Raw genomic sequence first — 23,832 nt, forward strand, 5'->3', positions numbered from 1 at the left:
GTTTTCTGTTGTATGAATGAACATTAAATCCTTCCCTCAGGTCATAGTTGACTTATAGTAGCTCCTGGTGGGGTTTTCATGGCAAGAGACTAACAGAGGTGGTTTGCTACTGTCTGCCACTGCAACCCTGGTCTTCATTGGAGGTCTCCTATCCAATTACTAACCAAGGTCGACCCTGCTTAGCTTCTGAGATCTGACAAGATCAGGCTCTCCTGATCTATCCTTAATTCTTAATCCATAGAAGACCCATCCTCTTATTCCAAGACAGCTAAGCTTACTCAGGAGTAGACAAGGGCATGAACAGAAAAAAAACGAACATGGTGTTCGTTTTTCACTGCCATCCACGAACAACGAACAACAAACATTGATGAACATGATCCTGTTCACGAACATGTTCATTGTTCGTGGGGGCCAGCAGGCTCTCCTCCAGCCATCAAGATCCCTACTGCACCACTCCCAGAAACCCTACCTGAGCAGGCAGCAGGAAATGTACCATTAATAAATAATAGCTTGGCACCAGAGCCTGGCAGCAGCCCTGGAACTTGAAGGGGTAGATCCCTACCGCACCACTCCCAGAAACCCTACCTGAGCAGGCAGCAGGAAAGGTACCAATAATAAATAATGGCTTGGCCCCAGAGCTTGGCAGCAGCCCTGGAATCTGAAGGGGTAGATCCCTATCCCACCACACACAAAAGAAAATTCAAGCTCCAATGCACTCATTCTGTCTCTCTAACAGCAGCTATCTCTCCCTGAAAGTCAGAGCTGGGAGCCCCCCTCCCCCCTGGTCTTTTCATCTTCAAACAAATTTGGGGCTCCAGGCCACACTTGGAAGGAAGACCTGCCTATCAAGCTAAATTGGGTTTAGATTGGGGTTTCCAGGGCAACAGCAGGAGTTCAGACAGAGTTCAGACAATCCCTGCCTAAGTTGCCAAGGGAATTGATTGCAGGTGCCAGACTGTCTGGCTTGACAAACAGCAATGAACAGTAACGAACGAGGCTTGCAACAACCACCTGTTCATTTAGAATGGGCCCTTGTGACAGCTTGTTCGCGAACAGCAGATTGGGCTGTTTGTGGGGTTTTTTAGTTTGTATTGCTGTTTGTGCCCATCTCTACTTAGGAGTCTTTGGTGATATCCGTTATCAAAAATCTTTGAAAATTCAAATACATAACGTCTACTGGATCACTCTTATCCATATGCTTGTTAACCTGCTCAAAGAACTCCATCTGGTATGGATTTCAGAGACAAGTACATATACCGGTTAATTATAAATATACTGGTTCTTCAGATACCTGTTGGGGAATGGGGGCAGGGCATAGCGTCAGCACCATAGAGGATGGACACTTAAAAGTAAGCTCTGTGTCTTCCTGACTCCAAAACCACAAATAAATCATCATAATATTCAAAATTGATCCAAAACTATCAGGATATGGGAAAACAAGACATGAGCAACAAAAAAACTGATCTTCCAAGTGAACTCTATATAAATACAAGTGTCCTGATTGACTCATCAACGTCCAGCCCAAACCCCTGGACCTAGAAACATGAAATTTGAGGAGAACATTCCTTTCATGATGTAAACACCCACTAAGAAGGGATTTTAAGAAATTTGCCCCCTAAGGGGGTAAAAGGGGGTAAATGTGTTTTCCAAAAGGGATACAGCTTCTCTGTGTGGCTGGCAGACTGCTGCCTGCTTGCACCCCCATCTACGGCCAGCTTGGCCACTCTTCCCTGATTGGGCCAGCCTTTCAACATCATTTGCATATGTGGGCTGATTAGAGCTCACAACATTCCACACCTCATCCCCCCCAGAAACAGTTGGAACACAGAGGTCATTTGCATATGCGGCCTGATTGGTCCTCACCCCCCACATTCTAAACAATATGCTGTTGCTATTGGGAGTCATTGAATGTGCCCTGAGGTCAAATGTGCCCTGTGGGACCTGGCTTTCTTGTGTGGCTGGCAAGTAGTTAAATACCATAGCAAAGCATGAGTATCAAGCTAGTACTAAATAAAAGGGAAGAACTTAAAACAACAACAGAAGCATTGAGACGAGCTCATATCAGATACAAATGGGTAAATTACACAAAATTAAAAGTCACAAAGATAAACTTCTCTGTGCCACAGACTATGATTCAGGTTTAAAGCTGTTAGAAGATGTAAATCTGGCTACACCTATGGATCTTGATAAAACATGCCAAAAAAGGAAACTAGCACAGTCATTCACTCCTCACAAGGAAACTAAAATGACCGTTCATCACAACTAATGGAAAATGCAGATGGATTCTAAATACAAAACATTTATCAATTTATTATTCTCACCTGTTTATAGAGGGATTTATAGCTGTTAGGTTCTACTCTTCATTCTGATCATAATATTACTCTTCCCTCTAAAATTCTACATTGCTTTATTCTAATCTAGATAGATAGATCTACAACCTAGGTGATTCCTTAATTAATTTTGAACATAATGCTGGTAATCTTATAATAAATTATTATTTAAATAATTTAAATTCTAATAGATAAATATATAGATACAAATAGAGAGGAAGTGAGCTAATTTTAAGTTGATTCACTATAAATCTGTTTTTTATAATAGTAGTATTTTTAAGGGGGAAATTGGGGGAGGGAAACAAATTCATTATAACTGTATTAACTGAGGGTGGGAAAAGGTGTGTTCTAACTGCTATCTCAATTTAAAAGAGGTGCAATCTGTTTTAATAATCTGTGGAAGGGGGAGAATTGTTTGATTCGCCTAATTAATTCTCTTATCTAATTCTTGATTAGTAAGTCTTTTTAGTGTTATTGTAAAAATCAACTGATATCTATTTAATTGTTTAGAAGTTAATCATTACTGCATATTGCTTATTCAACAAACAAAAAAAAATAGAATTAAAAGTTGGATAGTTATTACCTTGTATCATGTTACTGTTAGTTATTTTTCACTACTGATACTCGATTGCTATATATCTTATTTGTTGTAGTTCAAAACAAAGTTTGTAATATAAAAAAAAACCACAAAAAAGGTCTGTCTCACCTATAAAACAATTTTTAGTCAAACTCCCCCAACCCCCAAAAAGATACCTGTCCTGAAAGCAGCAGCTCTGGCATGGATGCATGCCCAACAGTGAAAGCTATAGCTGCAGACTTATCTGTGGATACTATTTGTGGCCTGCAGGGGCTGGGAGGGGCATAGGGATGGCAGCTGCCATAGCACATGGCCCAGTGGTTTCTGTATGGCTGCTGGTGGAGAGAAGAAACTGCAAAGCCTGTTACCAGAACTGCTCTTTATTATAATGGGGAATTAGCTGTAGCAGTCTGTAACTATTAATATTAAGCGAGGATCATAACCTACGTTTACGGAGGTCCCGATCCCAGACACTCTAGTGAAAAAGAGGCAGACAAGGAGTAAGGTCCAAACACGTGTATTGAGTGTAGCGTAAGCCTAGCTTGCACAATCATACAAAGAACATACAAGGTCTAAGAAATACAGAGTAGGAAATACAGAGACGTTCGCATTAGCTGGTTCCCAACGATGATAGGGGGAATACTCACTTATCCTGAAGCGAAGCAGAGACACAACAGCGAGGTGGCCCAATGCCAGCACTGGAACCACAGACGGACAGCAAGGAAGTCTGGATAGGAATGGCCTAAGCACCGAGTGGTCTGGGAGACCAGCTTAAATACCCCAAAACGTACCCTGGGGCTGGTGCTGTACTTGGTGGTTCTCACAGATTAAAACAAAGGGTCTAATGGGCTACTGAATGGCTTGGATGGGCCACTTTGGTAATCAGATTGTGATAAGTGACACCTCAGGAAGAGGGGACAAAAGAGGGAGGGGGAAATCCAAGTGGGCTGAAAGGATGTTCCAGCGGACAGGGCTTGTCCTGATGTCATCAGCTTCTGGAATGCGGAGGTTTCTTTGAGATGCATTCTCTAAGTGCTTGGGATGGTCGGCACTTAGTTCCTTCTCCGGGGCGGCTCCTAAGATATGCAGAGCGGGGCGAGGGGCTCTCGCTGCGGACGTGGTGTGCCCGCTTCGCCGAAATGGCTTCTCAAAGCAGTCTTCTTCCCAGGGTCTTCTGGCTGCCTGAGAACATGGATGCCGGCTGGGCATAGCTGGGGCTGGATAGCAGGCTGCCCTGTAGCGAGGGCAAGCTCGGCGACCGGCTCGCGGGAGGCTCCAGGCGGGAACTGACCAGGGAGCGCCTAGCCAGGCTCGCTGGAGGTTTCCCCGGCAGGCGCCCGGCTGCTAGCAGCGGCTTGGGCCCATATGAGGCAGGCTTCCATGGAGGCAGCGGGAACAACACTTTAAAACACAGTCCAAAGCAGGGAACAGGCACGGTCCGTGGTAGATGGCAGTGCAGGCACGGGGCACACTTGTAACACAGTCCAAACGCACACTGGGAAGTCCAGACACAGGTCAGGGCAGGGCTGCCCAGAAAGAGAGTCCTTTTGTGCAGTTAACCAAACATGGAGTCAGTAAACTACACAGTCTATTGCAGCAGCAAGGTAATTGACACGCAGGCAGGAAACTGACACGTGTACCAGAACACACACGTGCAAAGCAGTCTTTGGTGTAGCAGTAAAACAGCAACGCAGGAAACTTTAACACAGTTCATAGCAGGCTTCAAAGCAGGGGAGGGGGCCTACTTGGCAACAATTCCCCCCCTCGGAGACCCCGTGACGTCAGGCGCGCGGGTCTCCGAACTTGACTTCAAAGGTGAGGTGGTCGGCAATGTCCGGTGGTCGAGCTTCGAGCGAAGAAGGAGTGGGAAGGGAAGGAGGGGGAGGCGTCACTCAAAAATTTAGTTTGGAGAACCACCTAACCGAATAAGTGCAATTTAGATCAGCCAATGGGCTGCAGGTCTCTGGGTTCACACCAGGGGGTGTGCTAAGTGCAATCAGAATAAATAGTAATAATTCATAGCAATAGTAATTCATAGTAGTAGGCAGCAATGATCAATTCATGCATATAAATAGCAATAATTCATAATTGTGTACATTGATTAATTCATGATTGAAGGTAATTCATACGGAATTCATGATGGGTTAAAAGCACTAAAAACCAGGAGCAATTCATATACATGGATCAATTCATGGATAATTAAAATCATAAATACATAGGATTAAAAGCAGGGACAATTAAAAGCAATTCATACAGGGTAAAGTGAAATGTGCAAGCATGGCATAATTCATCAAGGGTAGAGTAATTCATACATGGCTAAAATCATAAATACATATATGTGATTAAAAGCAATAGTTCATGAAGTCAAAAGCAGCAAGAATAAAAGCAAGTGCGTGGAAACAATTCATGAGGGGTAGGCGGCGGAAGGGCTCATGGGGGCAGAAAAATAAACTCTGCAATTAAAAGACCAACTCATATAGTCAGATTAAAACCAAATTCATCGAGCTTAAAATCAGAAATAAAATAACCTTTAAAAGGGACCGTTCAGAAGGGGTCCCGGTTAAAACCAAATTCATAAAATAATAGATATGCTAGAATTACCTCGGCGGAGGGAGTCAGGTTAAAAAGGCAATTCCTAAGGTTAAAATCAAATTCATCGGGAGGAAGTTCATGGGCGCACTTGCGATAGATAGAGGGAGGGGCTAGTTCGGGGCTAAATTCATGGGAGTTAAAATTCATAAGAAGCAATGGCAAGAAATTCATAAGACCATAGAGTAACAAAGATCACAGACGGCTCAGTCCGCAGTACAGCTGCTGGACTGGGTTGCATATTTACAAGAACAAGCAAGCTTAGTTCATGTGCTCCAAAACACACTTCCACCCCCCCCCTTGCTGTCTGTGTCAATCCGCAGAGCAGGGTCGGCAGGCGGCGAGAAGGGCTTCAGGCACACAGTTCTAGTCCTCATGGAGGTAGTGCCGCTGGCGGTCGTTTGGAGACGGGCCGTGGGCTGGGAGGCAGAGAAACATGTCCCCCCCTAGTCCACAAGAGGGCCTCGGAGCGGTGTCCGGCAGCAGAGCGTCCATGGGGCTGGCTCAGGATCCGTACACATAATAAAATACAAGCATAGTTCATACCAGCACAAGCAATAAAACAAACAAGGGTTAAAGGAGGGCGCCAAGAATAACCATTAGGGCAAGAGTGGGTCTGGATTGTAATGGTCCAGACGGTAGGATAGTTGGAGTTGCTGGAGCTGTCGGCGGCTCCAACAGCCCAAATAGAGTAGTGAGGCACACAACAAAACTTGGAAGGCCAAAATAACAATGATCGGGTGCAAAGCCAAATTGTAAATTCCAGTGGCAGTGGGGCTCCAGCCAAAGAGGGTCTCCCACCACGAGTGCTCGCTGGTGGTCTTAATCTGCTGGACCAGATCCAAAATCTCCTTTCCGTTGTGGGACACAACCAAAGCAGTAGTGTCCCCGTCCCTCTGGATGCTCTGGAGGGTGCGGTGGAGCTGCGGGTGGGCCAGGAGCTCGTGGATTAGCTCCAGACCGATGCCGAGGGAGATGGGCTTCACATGTCGATAGATGGAGGGTGCCACCAAGATCTCTTCTTGGGTCCAGACCGGTACCGTGTAGGTGAAGTCGCAGCCTGCTACCGAAGACAGGTTACAGAAGCAGCGGTTGACTCCCGGGATCACGGGCTTCAGCTGGAACGAGTTCAGGATCACAAAATCGCAGGTCGTTCGCACGCAGGCACATCCTTTCCCAATGTAGACCACAGCGGAGCTGTTCTCCTGGACGACCTCGAAAGGGCACTCGTTGAGGGCGTCGACTTGCGGGGCTACACAGGGGTGATGCGGTGCAAAGGCTTGGTCTTGGCAAATGAAGCCGGTCTGGTCTCGATGCTGGCACCCTTGGAGGCTGACGAGCTTCCATCCGGTCGGGGTGAAGCGGGCCCAATGGTCGGGGTGGCGGGCGTAGAGGACTTCGGTGTCGCTGACTTGGAGTCCCAGAGGCACGACTGGATACACATGGAATGACTCGTGCGCACTGGCCGTTAACAAAAATAATTTAAGCTCCTGGGTGGTCGGTGAGAATGAGGAATTTACGAGAGACCACCAGGATTCAAGCTCCAGTTCTATGGGTGACAATTTGGGCATAATCAATCTTTTAATTTCCAGGGGCAAATGCCCATCCGTGGCTTGCCGAATTAGCCCCATGGCCACAGCCTGATTTAATTGTTGGGCTTGCATACATGCCATGGCTATTGACATGTTGCGTTCCAAAGACTGTGTCCCTTTGAGCAGCAGAGAAAAATCTCTTTCAATTTGACTCTCCCAGTTAACTAAAATGGAGCTGATCTCGTGTTGCCCATTCGAAATGGAATTTAGGGACTGCACCACTGGTTTACCTAAGTCAGAGATGCTAGTCGTAACATGGGCAAACTTATTAGCGAGAGTCTCAATATTGACCGAATCCATGATTGCTAAGCCTCCGGCTGCAGGAGCAGTCCAGTCGGCAATGCTTCGTCTGGCACGCGAGAGAGAGGGGGAGGGATCGATCCACAGTTGTAGCCATGCATTCCAACCCTTGCTACCGGCCTCCAGATAGGGAGCGCACTGCGGCAGCCTCTGGGTTACATTTAGCTCAGCTAAGTCTATGCGGATCTCTTTTAAAGACATTTGCGGGCGGACTAGAACTCTCTCTCGAATGTCAGTCTTCAAAACATGGGAGCCCACTATATGCGTGCCGCCTTGGCTTAATTGCTTATTGCTAACAATCAAAGGGTCAATTTGGATGGTGTGGGTCTCCTGGGTCCGGATCAGCAAGGAATAATTGCCTGGTTCATGAGTCAAATTTACAAAGAGCAGCCCAAGCCGGTGAAATTTCTCTACTAGGGGCTTGGTTTGGCATTCGGGCGTCTGTTGAACCAGAATCCAATCGGGTGGGCCGTGTTTGGCTAGGTCTTCCTCTTTTACAATCCAGGTTAAGTTCTCCCAGCGTTCAATAGCAAAGGAGAGAACTGCGCCTGAAGGGGGCGTGATAGTGACTGATGCAGATTCAGTGGCAGTGGTGCCTAGTAGGATGGTCATTCTAAAGGGGTCTCCTGCCTTCCATACTGCGGCCGACACTAAAATTACTTCACAGTATGGTCCGAAAGCCTCAGTGACAAATGGCGAGGTTTCGAAGTTGGCAGGGGTGGTATATTTGTCTACCACCGGGACTGCGGTGGGGGCTGGCCTGATACGGGGAAGAAACATACATGGAATCGGAGCGAGAGGTGAAACTGTATCGGTAGGCGAGTAGCATACTAGTTCCTGGGACATAGTTTTTACTCCCACACATAAAATAACAAGCTCTGGGGGTCGGATCCACTGCTCTTCACAACTGCGGAAGTTAGTGCGATCCGTGGGGGTGGTCATATTGCTCTGCTGCACAACCTTGCAGACCATCATTTCATTCCCTGCCAGGGTATTGATGCATCTCCAGTGTGGGTAGGGCATTAATTTGGACGGGCGTCCCTCTATTAGGGTGCCTGCCAGCACGAGCAAACACAGAGTGGCCAGGTGCCTCATCTCCTGGCCTTCTTTTTCCTTTTTGTAGCGAAAATATCCTGGGGAGACCTGCGGATATAAGTACAGGTTCCCTGAGTTTCTTGCAGCAAAATGAAATAAAGTGAAGCAGGGAAAAAGAGGGAGGGCATTTTTCTGCCAGCACTGTATGTTAGGTGGGGCTCGAACGAGAAGTCCCGGAGCACTAAGCGAGCCTTCCAGCTTGTTGCTCTGGGGAACTCCTGTGCGAAGGTTTCTTTCTAAAGCGTGTATATTTCAGAGGGGAGACGTCTTTACGTCGAGCAAGGTTCGGCTGCGCGTTAGGCGGGATTATGCAAACTCGCCCCAGGGGTCCCTGGGTGCCTGGACTATGTGGCCTTCAGGTGCCCCTTGCTTGGCGACGGGCTACTTTTATTTTGCGGGCTGAGAGCTGTCGGTCCGGCTCGGCCTGGCCTTGCCGCTTTAAAAAGGAAAGAAAACTAGAGAGCGGTCTCCAGCAACTCTAAGGGTTGCTGCAGACGGGGGGCCTCGTTTTAATTTCCTAAAAATGGGCTTTCGTCATATGTTTGCAGGACAACCAATTTTTGGGGGGGGACTCCCTCGGGAGGCCCCATCTTCTAGTTTCAAAAAAAAAGGTACACCGGGCAAAAAGAAAAAATACACTGAGCAAGAAAAATATAAGGAGCAAGAAGCATACGGGTGTGGGGTACTTTCGGGTTGCCCTCACTTGGAAGGCCTGGCAGGGCTTCATTAAAACTTCAACATGTCTCCCCCCCTTCTTTTCCCTTGTACGGTACGGGCAAGGGAAAAGATTACGTGGGGCAGGCGGCTGCTGGCGGAAAGGGCCAAAGTGGAGCCGAGGGCGCTCGGCGGCGTTTATCGAAAAGCGGCGGAGGCGGCCGAGATCTGCCGGCGCCACTGGGTCTGGGTTTTTCGGGGGTTGTCTTGGCGCGGGGGATTCTGGCTATGTAAATGAGGTACGCTGCCCCTTGTGCGTGGCGAACGCACCTCAATAACATATTCCAGAGGTTACATATTTACAGAATACTGGCGGGTCTTTTACTTTTGCACTAAAGCGTACTGGCTGGTGGCGCCGTATAGCAACTCACCATGACGAATATGAACATTAGTAGAAGAGGGATATTGGGTTATTTGGGGATCCTTTTCCAGGGGAGGCACGGCCCTCAAAGCCAAAGCCGACCATCATGCGAAAGCGTGGGTCTGGCAGGTGAGACCCCGAATCTACGTAGATGCGGGATCTTCACCAGCACGGCGGGTGATATATTTTCGAATACAGGGATCACCTTATTTGGTGATTCCACCATTTTCGAAAGAATGCATTCACCTCTGGGCTAAAGCCTCTCCAACCACTTTCACACAGCAAATCTCTTTTGCCTGTGCAATTTTTTCCGAACATGCGGCTTACAATCCAATTGAGAATCACTTTCGGTGGTGGTCCTATTTGGCTTTGATTGCCGTGTCTTTCCCTAAGGGTCCCAACTGTGGGGCCCGCCTAGTGAAGTTAAAGAATAGAATTGGAAAAACTCTTACATCTTCATGTTCTACTGTTTCTTTTATACTAAAGCTACAAAGGTCTTATCTAAGGGGACACAGGGTATCTCTGGCCCAGGGTGAAGGGATATCTGGCGAATCACTGGGCAGAGGGGGGCTGGGCTGGTGGCGGTTCCCCCAGGGTCATACACAGGAGGGGCGGTTTGCAGTGGCTTCCCTCTCCATTCTTTTAATTGAGAGGCGTGAAAGTATTTTAGCCATGTTCCTCCTGTCTTTCTCTGGATGGCTACCTGATAGACAGCTGGGGAGACTCTTTTTGTGATAGGGACTGGGCCTTGCCACTTGGCTGCTAGTGAATGCGCCTTTTGCGAGAACTTCCTGTATAGGACGAGCTGTCCTTCCTCCCACTGCCTGGGGTTCCTGACCCATCCTAATTTGCGGTCCATATCCTTTTGAGCTGTGCCCAACTTCTGGGCCACTTGCATGTGGACGGCGTGTATGGATGAGAGCAGATCCTGGACCCAAGCATCATTAATCACTACAGGCTGCATATCGGAAGGGAGCTGCGTATCTAGCCAGAAGGCTTCCGGGAGCTGCATTCTTCGCCCTGTCATTACCATATGGGGTGTGAGCCCGTGAACTGCGGTAGTGCCTCTAATGGCCATTAGGATTATGGGGAGTTTTTCATCCCAGTCTCTCCCGGAGGAGCGAACCATCTTGCGGAGAGCCTCCTTGAGGGTCCGGTTGGTTCTTTCTATGGCGCCTGAAGCCTGAGGGTGGCCGGCTATGTGGAACCGTTGCTGGATGCCCAGTGCTTTACAAAGCTCCTGTGTAACTTCTCCGATAAAGTGTGAGCCTAAATCGGAGTCCATAACTCGCACAATGCCCCATCTTGAAAAGACATTGTTGAATAGTAGTTTGGCTGTGGTGGCTGCATTGTTGCGCTTGCACGGAAACGCTTCGACCCATTTGCTGAAGGGGTCTATGACAGTGAGGCAGTAGCGATTGCCGCGAGCAGTGGGGGGAAGGGGGCCGATAAAGTCAATTTGTATGCGAGCCCAGGGTCCGTCAATTCTCTGATGCTGGAGGGGGGCTCTAGGTCCGGTGGGGTCTGCATTGACCATAGCGCAGGACAGACAGTTGTCTACCCATTGCGCTACTTCGGTGCGCATGCCAGGCCACCAACCAACCTCTTTTACCCTTTCCAGAGTCAGATCCTTGCCTCGGTGTCCCTGCTCGTGGACAAACTGAATTAGGTCAGCCCTAACTTCCAATGGCACTACCCAATGGCGTTCGCCGGCTGCATCTACTGCCCAAACTATGCCTTCCTCTTCTCTGATCATGAGTCTCCCTGTCTGATCCCTTCCTGCGGCTAGGAGGTCAGTTATTTCTGGGTCAGATAGTTGCAGTTGTGCTAGGTCTAGTGTTTCTGCGGTTCCCTGAGCTTGGCTGCGGGCTTGTGCTCGAGTGGTGACAGGGCGGAGGGGACAGTCGGTGGCTGATTCCGGTAGGGGAGCATTTTCAGTGGCGGCTGCCTTGGCTGCAAGGTCTGCCTGGTCATTCCAGTAAGCGGTCTCTGAGTTCGTCTTCTGGTGTCCCTTGACATGGGTCACCTGCGTTGGGCCTGAGCGGGACTGGAGGAGTGCTGCTACCTGCTGCCATAGCTGTAGGTGGGCTACGGGTTTCCCATCGCTGGCTCTCCACCCCTGATTCTGCCACACCGGGAGCCAGACCGTGGCGGCTTTGGCCGTCCAATCCGAGTCTGTGTAAATGGCAAGTGGGCTTTCTGGGGGCTCAAACTCAAGCACTGCCAGAAGCGCTTGCACCTCAGCCGCTTGGCTGGAATGGGGGCGGGCTGGACCTTTGAGAGTATGGGCGTCGCTCACTCGCACGGCGCCGTAGCCTGTCCGAGGGGAGCCTCCAACGTGAAAGGAGGAGCCGTCACAGAACCAGCATGTGAAGCCGTTCTGTCGGGCTTCCTCTAGCGGGACCCCCCAGGTGACTGGCCAGACAACCTGTGGTGGCGGGTCCAGGGGGCACTCGTGCTCGGTCCCGGTTACCAATAGGCCATATGGGGCTGGTGGCTCGGTGGTCTCCTTTTTAAATTCTACTCCGCGGTTGACCAGGGCCAGGGTCCACTGTGCTATGCGGGCGTTTGAGACTTGTCCGTCTTGTATTTTTCCCGACAGGATATATTTGAGGGGCGTGTGAGTAGTTTGAACTATTGTACGGGAGCCTCCTATGATAAATTCCCAATGGGTCAGACTCCAAACTAGAGCAAGGCATGTCTTCTCGCATGGGCTGAACTTAGTCTCTACTGCGGTTAGGTTGCGAGAGGCATAGGCTACTACTCTAGCGGTCCCCGCTTGCTGCTGGGTGAGCGTGGCTCCTATGCTCTTGTCTGATACTGCCAGCTGAATAAAGAATGGCTGAGTTACATCTGGATGGGCTAGGGCCGGGGCTGCGGCCAGGCTGCGCTTTAGCTCGGCTAAGGCTGTCTGTTGCTCCGGTCCCCACTCCCAGGGAGTGTTCTTCTTGAGGAGAGCATAAAGGGGGCGAGCTTTGTCTGCAAAGGACTCGATGAAGTCTCGGGAAAAGTTCCTAGAAGGGCTCTGAGGGAGGGGACATCGGTGGGTGCAGGCAGCTTGGAAATGACCTCCATTCGCTGGGCGTCCGGGGTGCGACCCTCGGGTCCCAGGGTCAGACCCAGGTACTTGACGCTGGTCTGAACCAATTGGGCCTTTTCCCTGCTTGCCTTGAACCCAGTCTCGCGGAGGAGTTCCAGGACTTCCCTGGTGATTTGGCGGGCTAATTCTTCCGTGGGGGCGTGGACTAAAATGTCATCCACGTAGCTCAGTACGTGGGGCCTCGAGGAGGGTTGGAGGCGTTCCCACATCTGAACTACATGGGCATGACAAATGCTGGGGCTGGAGTGGAATCCCTGGGGTGTCCGCTTGAATGCGTATTGCTGGCCGCGGAAAGTGAACGCGAACTTGTACCAGCAAGACTCATGCAACCGGATAGAGTGGAAGGCATTGGCCAGGTCTATGACCGAGTAGAACCGGGACCCAGCGGCAATGGCCGTTAGGATCTCATTATACTTGGCCACAACCGGGGCAACTGGAGGGGTGGTGGCATTCAGGGCACGGAAGTCGACCGTCATTCTCCAGGTCACTCCATCTGCTTTCAGAACTGGCCACAATGGGGCGTTGCAGATGGACTGCATCGGGAGTATGACGTCCCACTCAAGGAGTCCTTCTATAGTCTTGGCTATCCCTGCCTCAGCTTCTGCTGGGTACTTGTACTGTCTTTGGGGAGGGGGGTCCTTTCCTTCAATCAGGACGCAGGCGCCCTTCACTATCCCACACTCGGCTTTATCTGTCACCCACACTTCGGGAAAGTCCTGAACCCAGGGGTCTCCTGTGATGGGGGCGAGAGGAAGGGGGGCCTTGAGGGCTGCGCATCGATGGACCGCATTAACAAAGTCTGGGCCTCCCGGGATGCGCCACAGGAGCCCGTTCGCTAAGTCAATGGTCAGTCCCTCGGCACGGAAAAATGGCATGCCCAAAAGCCCATCATCTTCTCCTCGGTTTGCGCATGCCGAAATCCGGGTGGCCAGGTTCCCCACGGAGAGGGGGATATCCTGCCAGACCGGGGATTCCTGCATGCCGCCTCCAAAACCGGCGAGCTGCATGGTTGTGGGGGTCTGAGTTCCCTTTGTGACTAAGGTGGGCCGGAGTATATTAAGTGAAGCTCCGGTATCTATGAGGAGGGTGGCAGGCTTCTTCTTTTCCCCGGGAGTCCCGATCCCTGCCTTCACTGTCGGTCTCCCCCATGTGTCCGGCTTTAGTTTGGCAACTATGCCCACGGAGGGAGACTGGGACTCGGGGCAACCCTATTCTGATCCTGCACTCTGGTCGGTGGAAGCGGCGCTTCCTCTAAAGGGGTTGTTGGGGCTCGGGCGTTCTCGAACCGCAGCTATCGGGGGACTCGAGAAGGGAGGGTCTGGCGGCAAAGGGGGCGCCGACGGAGGTACTGGGGGCTGCTGCTGGTCTTCCCACTCCATGATCGCCTTCATTAGAACGGACGTGGGCTTTCCGTCGAAGAGCTCCATGTTCGCTCCAATGTTTTTGAGGCGCATCCAAAGTTCCCAACGGAGGGAGTCCCTGGACTGGGGCGTGCTGCCGCGGTCCCGGTAGCCCTCGTGGTCGCCCTGCGATGCTCCCCAAGCATTAGACTGATCTGGAGGCGGGTAGACCTGATGGTGGTACGGGTGCGATGCTCGCGAGTGAGAAGGGGCTATGGGTGCATCCTGTAGTCGGGGCTCGTGGGGTCCTTGCTGGGAGGAGGAACTGTAACTCGGGGCGGGCGCAAAGGAGACTCCCGGGCGGTAGTCCCTCGGTCCCCTTCCCCGGTTAAAGCTGCCGCTCCTTCCCCTCAGGATTCCTCCCCTTGCCTCCGGGTACGGGCTGCGTCCCTGTGGTCGGTATTGTGAGTGGGGGCCATGATTGGCATAGGTGACTGCACTTATCGGCTCGCTCTCCTTCCTACGAGAGGCCGGGGGCTTCACATGGTGGATGGCGCCGGTTTCTCGCAACAGGCCAGCAATGCTTCTGATGCGAGCTTCCAGGTCTCCCCATGAGATGCTCCCGGGCTCCACTCCTGCTAGTGCTAGGCGGGTGGTACTATTGAGTCCATCTAAGACTGCTCTCCTGAATTCTAACTCGTCAAAGTCGGGTACATCGCTTGCATCTAGGTCCACTTCGTCTGCTAGCTCAGCGAGAAGCTGCTTCCTAGCTAAGTATGCCTCTGGGTCCTCCCCGGGTTTCTGGGACTCCGCAATATACAGGGCTTTCAAGCTCTTGGTGGGCCACAGGAATGCACAAATTTCCTTAATTGCTCCATACTGGCTGCGTGTGGCTAACCGTCGGTTAGAAATATAGGCATTGAGGGCCGAAACTATCTCAGGGGCGGCGCATTGGCGGGCCAGTTGGGCCACATCGGAACCACTAGCGGAAGGCTGAGAGGTGGTCACATGGGTGAACCACTGGATGGCGGTGTCTCGGTTTAGGGGTCCCATGCGATCTGCTATGGCTTGGAGCTCATCGGGCCTCCAATTGCGGGTTTCCTTAACGACCCGGTCTGTTTTCCTGCCATCCTCGTCCATGGATACAATTTCCTTGGTGGCTATTGGATGGAGGGGCTGTGGGGCTTCCTCGGGTTGGGGCGATTGAGATGCCCAGCTATCCTTACTATCTTCTGGGAGGGCCAAGAGGGCTGAGGGGTGCACGGCGGAAATTACGGCCTGTTGCATCCCCAAGTGTCGCTTTAGGGCCTCTAGCTCCCTCTTACAAGCTGAATGGTCCGCGGCTGCGGTTTTAGACTGGTTGTGGTCCGCCATGAACCGGGCGGCATGGGTGAGCTTAGTAATCTCTTCTTGTCCCTCAGTTAATGCGTGCTCAGCCATATCGGCACGAGCGGTGGCCGCTTCAGCCTTGTGCTGAGCGTCCTGGAGGGCGGTAGTTAGTCCTTGCTTCTCTAATATGAAATTGACGCGTTCGGCGCGCCACTCAACTGCCTTTTCCTCATGTTCTCTCTCCTGGTCGGTTAGCTTGGTCCTGAGAGTCTGGATTTCTAGGCGCAAGGCGTCCTGCTCTCGTTTTGACCTCTCCTCTAACTCCTCCTGTGCTGTTTGCAACTTGCTAATTAGGGACACACTGTCCTGCAGGGCGGTGAAAAGTGCCCAGGCTCCATATCTGTCCTTTTTGCTAGACCTAGGTTTCTCTTTTTCGCAAAAATCTTGGAAGGCACTTCTAACTATCTGGAGTGGGTCGGGTCCCTTGAAGGAACCGGCTTCCCAAGGGCAATCTCCTTTCTTCACTAGCCACTTCTCCAGGCGGGGCACGGTGGGGTTTGCCCGGTACATTTTTCTTTTTAGTTTAAGGCTGATCTCGGGGGAGGTTAAAGAGTGGATCAGCGACACCAGGGGTGGGGCGATTAAAGCTGCTCAAGGGTTTTAACAACTTCTTCCTCTCTATGTTCCTTTTGGGAGGTTTATCCTTCCCTCAGGTCCTCAAGGGTTTTTACCAGGGGGTTTTAAGGTCCTACTTTTAGGTTCACAAGGGTATTTTAAGGGTCCTACACTCGGTTCTTCTCCACCGGGGGAGAAGGAAAATTCCTATTCCCGTTTCAAGCTTGCCTACAAGCCACGGGACCAGGAAAAGTTTACTGGCTCAGAGGGTGCTCTCAAGCTCTCTAAGCCCAAGAACCAAAAACGCTCAGTGCTTCCAAGCCTCTGCTCAGAAGCCAAAGCTCAGGGGTCTCCCAAGCCTCTACTCGGAAAACCAAAAAGTGTCCCCAAGCCTCTGCTCAGGAACTGCAACTAAAGGGGTCTCCCAAGCCTCTGCTCAGGCAACCAGAAAGTGTTCCCAAGCCTCTGCTCGGAAACTGAAGTGCTCCCAAGCCTCTGCTCAGAAGCCAACAATGCTCTCAAGCTCTCTGCCCAAGAACTATACTCAAAGTGTCCCCAGGCCTCGTGCTCAGAGACAAACGGTTAAACTGTCTCCAAGCCAAGACCAAAAGACTAAATGCACTCAAGGACTGCCTCTGCACGTCCCCAAGCAAAATGGCTCAGGAGTAAAGCTTACTGTACTCCCAAGCGAGGTGCGCTCAAGAGTTCTAACAACTCCCAAGCAGAAGTGTGCCCAAGAGTCCCACTGACTCCCAAGCGAGGTGCGCCCACGAGTCTGACTTAAAACTCGCAAGCGGAAAGGCGCCCAAGAGTCTACCTTAAAACTCTTAAGCACGGTACGGCCGGCTGCCGCGGGGCTTCAGGAACCTGGCTTTAGATTCCCAAAGCTAACTAACCAAACGGACTAACGATCCCTTCACGTTTCCTCCGGAGCGGGGATTGAAGCCTAAGTGCTGGCAGGAACGGGGTTTGGACGGACTTAGGAGAGACGGGGGAGGGCGGAAAAGAATTTTATATGTGCTGCTTCAGGAAGTATATATGCGTATATATCTAGAGCCTACTTCTGGGATCCCACCCACATAGACGCGTTTAGGCGGCCCGGAAGGTGGCCAGGAACTTCACCAGTTCAGAGGTCCTCACCCACAGTACACCGGTTATAACGGCTGGAGGGCCTCGCGGTGCACCACAAAAGGCAAGTAGTCCAAAGCTGGCTGAAGGAGGAAATGGGGGAAAAGCCAACCCACAAGATAGAAATGCTCACTAGAGCCACACACACTCACACTTTTAATTCCCTGAGCTAAATTGCGCTCTTTACACTGAGGTCTGGAAAATTTTCCTCTAAGTCAGTTCGCTGAAAACACGCGTGTCGACTCACGTGGATTCACACGAACTGGGTTATGCCCGCATATTCTCCACCAGTAAACTGTTACCAGAACTGCTCTTTATTATAATGGGGAATTAGCTGTAGCAGTCTGTAACTATTAATATTAAGCGAGGATCATAACCTACGTTTACGGAGGTCCCGATCCCAGACACTCTAGTGAAAAAGAGGCAGACAAGGAGTAAGGTCCAAACACGTGTATTGAGTGTAGCGTAAGCCTAGCTTGCACAATCATACAAAGAACATACAAGGTCTAAGAAATACAGAGTAGGAAATACAGAGACGTTCGCATTAGCTGGTTCCCAACGATGATAGGGGGAATACTCACTTATCCTGAAGCGAAGCAGAGACACAACAGCGAGGTGGCCCAATGCCAGCACTGGAACCACAGACGGACAGCAAGGAAGTCTGGATAGGAATGGCCTAAGCACCGAGTGGTCTGGGAGACCAGCTTAAATACCCCAAAACGTACCCTGGGGCTGGTGCTGTACTTGGTGGTTCTCACAGATTAAAACAAAGGGTCTAATGGGCTACTGAATGGCTTGGATGGGCCACTTTGGTAATCAGATTGTGATAAGTGACACCTCAGGAAGAGGGGACAAAAGAGGGAGGGGGAAATCCAAGTGGGCTGAAAGGATGTTCCAGCGGACAGGGCTTGTCCTGATGTCATCAGCTTCTGGAATGCGGAGGTTTCTTTGAGATGCATTCTCTAAGTGCTTGGGATGGTCGGCACTTAGTTCCTTCTCCGGGGCGGCTCCTAAGATATGCAGAGCGGGGCGAGGGGCTCTCGCTGCGGACGTGGTGTGCCCGCTTCGCCGAAATGGCTTCTCAAAGCAGTCTTCTTCCCAGGGTCTTCTGGCTGCCTGAGAACATGGATGCCGGCTGGGCATAGCTGGGGCTGGATAGCAGGCTGCCCTGTAGCGAGGGCAAGCTCGGCGACCGGCTCGCGGGAGGCTCCAGGCGGGAACTGACCAGGGAGCGCCTAGCCAGGCTCGCTGGAGGTTTCCCCGGCAGGCGCCCGGCTGCTAGCAGCGGCTTGGGCCCATATGAGGCAGGCTTCCATGGAGGCAGCGGGAACAACACTTTAAAACACAGTCCAAAGCAGGGAACAGGCACGGTCCGTGGTAGATGGCAGTGCAGGCACGGGGCACACTTGTAACACAGTCCAAACGCACACTGGGAAGTCCAGACACAGGTCAGGGCAGGGCTGCCCAGAAAGAGAGTCCTTTTGTGCAGTTAACCAAACATGGAGTCAGTAAACTACACAGTCTATTGCAGCAGCAAGGTAATTGACACGCAGGCAGGAAACTGACACGTGTACCAGAACACACACGTGCAAAGCAGTCTTTGGTGTAGCAGTAAAACAGCAACGCAGGAAACTTTAACACAGTTCATAGCAGGCTTCAAAGCAGGGGAGGGGGCCTACTTGGCAACAAGCCAGCTGGGCCACCAGCACTGGCTCCTGAGCCAGCTTGGAGCAGGAGCCGGTGAGTGAGAGAGGAGGGCTGGAGGCTATACAGCCTTGTGGCTTTGAGCTGAGGGTGAAAGACAGCAGCTGGTGGCAGTAGCATGCAGGTGGAGCATGGACCCTGGAGATTGGAGTCGGGGGGGCAGGCTGGGCTGGACTGCAGAGTGTAGTAGTGGCAACCTCCTCCAGGACCTGAGCTTCCCACCATTGGGTTTCTCCCTCTGGACGGAGGGCAGTGTTTCATTCTTGGATGCTTTTCTGGCATGCAGCCTGGGGCAGGGCTAATCCCAATAGGGGTCATGTTGAGCAGTTTATTTGACAAGGAAATGGTGGCCAATGCTGCGGTGGTGCCTTGTGAAAACATTGGTGGCTATGTCTCGATGGGGGGTGTCTGTCAGGCTGGGACAGGTGGTTTGATTTTGCAGCATTCTGGCCACTCATGTAGTGTTTGGGTTGCAGCTTTAGGAGCTTTGGCATGAGCCATTTTGGGGGGTAACAGGGCCACGAGCCCAGTTTCCCCATACTTGTGGATCATCTTAAAGCATCTTGAGGGTGAGGCATTGCAGGGACAAACTCGGACAGGGACTGTCGGGGCATTCTCACTCCCAGGTGGCAGGGGGTTCCATGAGGAGGTGTATGCCCATGTGGAACCCAACAGCATGTCATCCCCCAGTGCCCCCCATCAGCAGGTAAACTGAAGGGGAGAGGGAGTCATTGGCTGACAGGCAGGTGGTTGATGCTTTTAGGTTACAGTTAATTAATTTTTGTAGGACTTTCAGATTTCAGATTTGCTTTCTAAATGTCTGATAAAAACATAAAATGTTTTAGATTGGTAGCTGAAGTAGAAATCCTTAAAGATATGCTAGTTCAGCTCATGTTCAATTCACTAGTCATAGAGATCTGACTTTTCGATGATCAATTCAAGAAGTTGACATGTTTATTTATGTTCAACAGATTACTTCAGTGTATTTACTTCCTTAGCCAAATAACACAACTGGCTTTTCCTGCATGCACATTTTCTCAATGTGAACTTTTGCCAAACAGATCTCTTAATTTTTAGGTGTTTAGGTGTTTCAGCCCCAAATACAGCGATTCTCAGCTCAGCGAGGAATGATTTTCTACCCCTGCCCCAGTTGCTGTGTTTTGAGTGGATTATAATCAGCCCCCATAACATTAATAACCTACCAATTTGAACTTGCAGCATTTTTGCGCATGTACAGTTTTGTAAAAAACTGATGAAACCAGTTTCATAGATGTTCGTGGATGTTAAGTATGAACAAACTGGATTATCTACTTGGATCTGATCATCACCTTTGAATCTATAAGTTCAACCATTGAGCATGTTTGTGGCAGCACCCCTGGGCTCAAATACATTGCGATTTTTACTAGGGCCTCAACCCTCCTTGTTAGTACATTCCTGATAGTTTTCTGAGTTAATTTTGCTTGATATTTGACCCAAAGCAAGTATCAAGCTCCTAGAATCATGCACTGGTCTTACAAGCAAGTACTTCAAAAGTTCGTACCTCCTTGTGTTTGTAAGGTAAGGCATTTGTTTTAGAATCTTTACTTCATTCAGAAGACACTGAAAGTAGCAAAAATCTTTACTTCATTCAGAAGACACTGAAAGTAGCAAAAATGATACTCTAAACTAAAATAGCTAAATTAATCTAACTAAAGTAGCTATGAAGTCTGAGATGAGAATTAAAACAGCTCTAAGGGTGTGACTGCAATCAGCCCATTTTTGCAGCCCTAGGCAACCAGCAGATGGTAACCGATTAGCAAGGTCCTTGTAGGCCACCTTTCAGCAATAGTGGTGAGGTACATTTGGCTGGGTGGATCAAAGTTCTACAGCCCTGATATTAATTAAAATCACACATACTTTGGATGTCTTAAATTGTCTGGTTTAAGTGCCAGAACTTCCCTGAGGAATTCCATCAATCATAATCTCTATCTGTCATCGTTCTCACAATTGACAGATGAATTGTTTTAATAAGCTATCTGTGTATGCCAGGTACTAGTTGTACAACTTGAGAGAAACTCAACAGATACCCTGGCAGATACTCTACCCATCCTGGCTGAACACGTGTGCATGTGTGTGGCCTTATCGCTAAAAACAGTCATTTATTTTATTAACGGAACTGACTTTGAGCAGATTTATTGCATCAAGAAAATGAACTGTCAAAAATGTGTCCTGAAGATACAATGGGTCATCAGCGGAAACAAAACACACACACTTACTTGACAGCTGTTTTTGGAGTTGTCTGACGAGAGCAGCTGTCTGTTGCTGCTGTTGTGTCTGTTGCAAGCCTTGCCTTGGGAACTGCAACAATCAGCATCAAAATAAATTAGCAAAACACTGCTATACTTCACATCCTCAGCAGTATTATTTTGCAGTCATAAGCAGAAAGATGCTACTTACAAACATCAGGAGGCACAATCATTTTGTTCTTTTCCTTGCATGCTTAAACTCATAACCATAAGCAAGAGTGTATGTGCGCATGTTTGGAGGGTTAATCTATTTCAAATAACTCAGTATTGGAGATCAGGTTTGTTCTGTGTTACATAGAGAGTATATTGAGCATCAGAAAAAAACCCTAACTAAATGTACACACTAAGAGGCAGTGTCGGTAGTGGTTAAAGTGTCAGACCAGAGTCCCAGATTCAGATCCTCACTCTGACATGGAAGCTAACTGGGTGACCTTGGGTTAATTACACCTTCTCAGTCTAATCTACTTCACGGGGGGGGGGGGGCAGTCATTACTTTTGTCTTCTTGGTGTTCAGCAGCAATCCTGCTTTGGCACTTTCTCCTTTAACCTTCAACAGGAATCATTTCAAGGCTTCACTATTTTTTGCAAGTAGTAGTAGTAACAACAACAACAACAACTGCAGTTATATACCGCTCTTTTAGACATAGTGCCTCACTCAGAGCGGTGAACAAGTTAGTGTCATTATTTTCCCCTCTTTGCTGGGGCAAAGAGGAGTGGCTTACCCAAGGCCACCTATTGAGCTCATGACATTAGTGGGATTCGAACCAGTAGAGTGCTGATTCGCAGCCAAACCACTTAACCACTGTGCTACAGCAGCTCTTATAGTAATGTAGTGTCATCCGCATATTTCAAATCGTTAATGTTCACTCTTCTTTCATCTAAATCTAATCTAGTTTTACTTATATGTTCTTCATATAGGTTGAACAGATAGGGACATAACATATGCTATGTAAAAGATAATCATTAGTGTCAATTTAATTATTATATTTCTATTTACTTTTTCTGATGAAAATTGTCTCCTAAAACACCTTTCAAGAATTAAAATGGCAGGCTCTATACATAAAGTATATATGTAAATCTGATAGAAATATGATATATTTGATGCTAAATTGCACATCTGGATAATGCTAGCATGAAACAACACATGAATGAGACTGCTAGTACAAGCGGTCACGACACACTTTACTCTGTTTCATTCTTCACAAAAATGATTTAAGATCCAATCTTAAAATCATCTTCCTATGTTCACTTTGAGGATAATGGGTCCCTTTGGAATTGTTCTTCATGTGTTTATAGCAGTTTGGATTGTGTACAGTACTTGCCTGGGAGTTTAGAGGCCTATATTCAAGTCCAGCTAATAATATTTTCCATATATTCAGACAAATTCTTTTAGACTGAGCTTTTTCAAAGAAATGATCAACGGCCAGAAGCTTGTGAAAGATACATGCAAAGGAGCAAAGGATCTCCACACATGTGAAAGTAGCATTATTTTAGGCAGAGCATTCAAGGAACCGTTAAAGGAATGCCATGGAAAATGCAAATAATATTGCTAGCTGCTGGAATTGAAAATAAAATAGTACGATGGATTCTCAGTTACAGAAATTAGATTGTACCTATTCACACTGTCTATTGGATAATTTCTGGCTGACCATCTCTGTCCATTTATGTACAGTCAACTATGAATAAAAGAGGGGGACACAGAAGTGTGCCTCTTGATAATGATACTTTCAGTTGTGTAGCCATGTTGGTCTGCAGTAGAAGAGCAAGATTCAAGTCCAGGAGGGATCTCCATTCCTATTTGTATCTGACAAAGTGAGATTGGCTTATCCCCTTGAAATCTTGCTGGTTTTTAAGGTACTACTGGACTAAAATTTTACTCTTGATAATGTGTGTAATGTAGGCCTTAAATAAGTACATGCACTTCATTCATGGTCATGTTCAGTCATGAAAAATGTTGTCTTGTTATGTAAAGCACATCAACCTGAATCTTAACGGCCAGATAGATTTTCCATGGGAATCTGGGGCCTTTGATATGTTGATTTCGTGATAAAATTCCAATTGGGGAAGTCCAGCAAATCCTTTACTATATTTGCAATCAATCCTAAGAAGTATTACCCCAGTCTAAGCCCACTGGACTAACTCTGTTTAGGATTGCACTGTTGGTCTTGAAATTGTCAGAAAGGGTGTGTTGGAAAACACACCCTTAATTCTAGAAAGTCTCTAACATTACTTTTGCAATGCAATCCTTTTGACCTGCATTCTGCTTTTCTGAAAGACTAAACTAGAATTTTATTCTGTGTGTTCTGTCAGGATGATTAGTTGTAGATTTTTTAAAAAATCAACAATAAATTCAGGATTGTAACATGAAGTAGATTAGAGCCCATTCACCATGAGCAGCCTGCCAAACATTTATTTTTAAAAAGTATGTTGACAATCCTGCATGTGCAAGAAATGGAAAAACTTGTTAAAACATGTCTCTCCCACATGTTTCTTCTATAATGCACTAGTTATCATTTCGAGAATTAAATAGTTTTCTTCATATCTTCAGCACTGCATTTTCAAGTTGGGGTAGACCTATAGAGATGATTATATGATAACTTAGTGGGGAAATGCTGTTTTATGACCCCCCCCCCCAAAAGCACATCTGTATCTTAAAAACACAGGCCCTGACCTGGATAGCCCCAGTGGCCCACTCTCATCAGCTGTTGGAAGCTAAGCAGGGTCGGCCTTGCTTAGTAATTGGATGGGAGACCTCCAGCGAAGATCAGGGCTG

General features: G+C 48.9%; 1 protein-coding gene across 1 annotated transcript in view; it reads right to left on the reverse strand.

The window, feature by feature from the left end:
* Positions 1-23,832, reverse strand: part of MED12L (mediator complex subunit 12L) — a 283,186-nt gene that overhangs the window by 1,787 nt on the left and 257,567 nt on the right. Inside the window, exon 43 of the mRNA XM_054983836.1 lies at positions 21,030-21,111. Within this exon, the coding sequence (XP_054839811.1) occupies positions 21,030-21,111 (82 nt within the window). The remainder of the gene's footprint in view (positions 1-21,029; positions 21,112-23,832) is intronic.

Source organism: Eublepharis macularius, chromosome 6 (assembly GCF_028583425.1).
Source record: "Eublepharis macularius isolate TG4126 chromosome 6, MPM_Emac_v1.0, whole genome shotgun sequence".
NCBI lineage: Eukaryota > Metazoa > Chordata > Lepidosauria > Squamata > Eublepharidae > Eublepharis > Eublepharis macularius.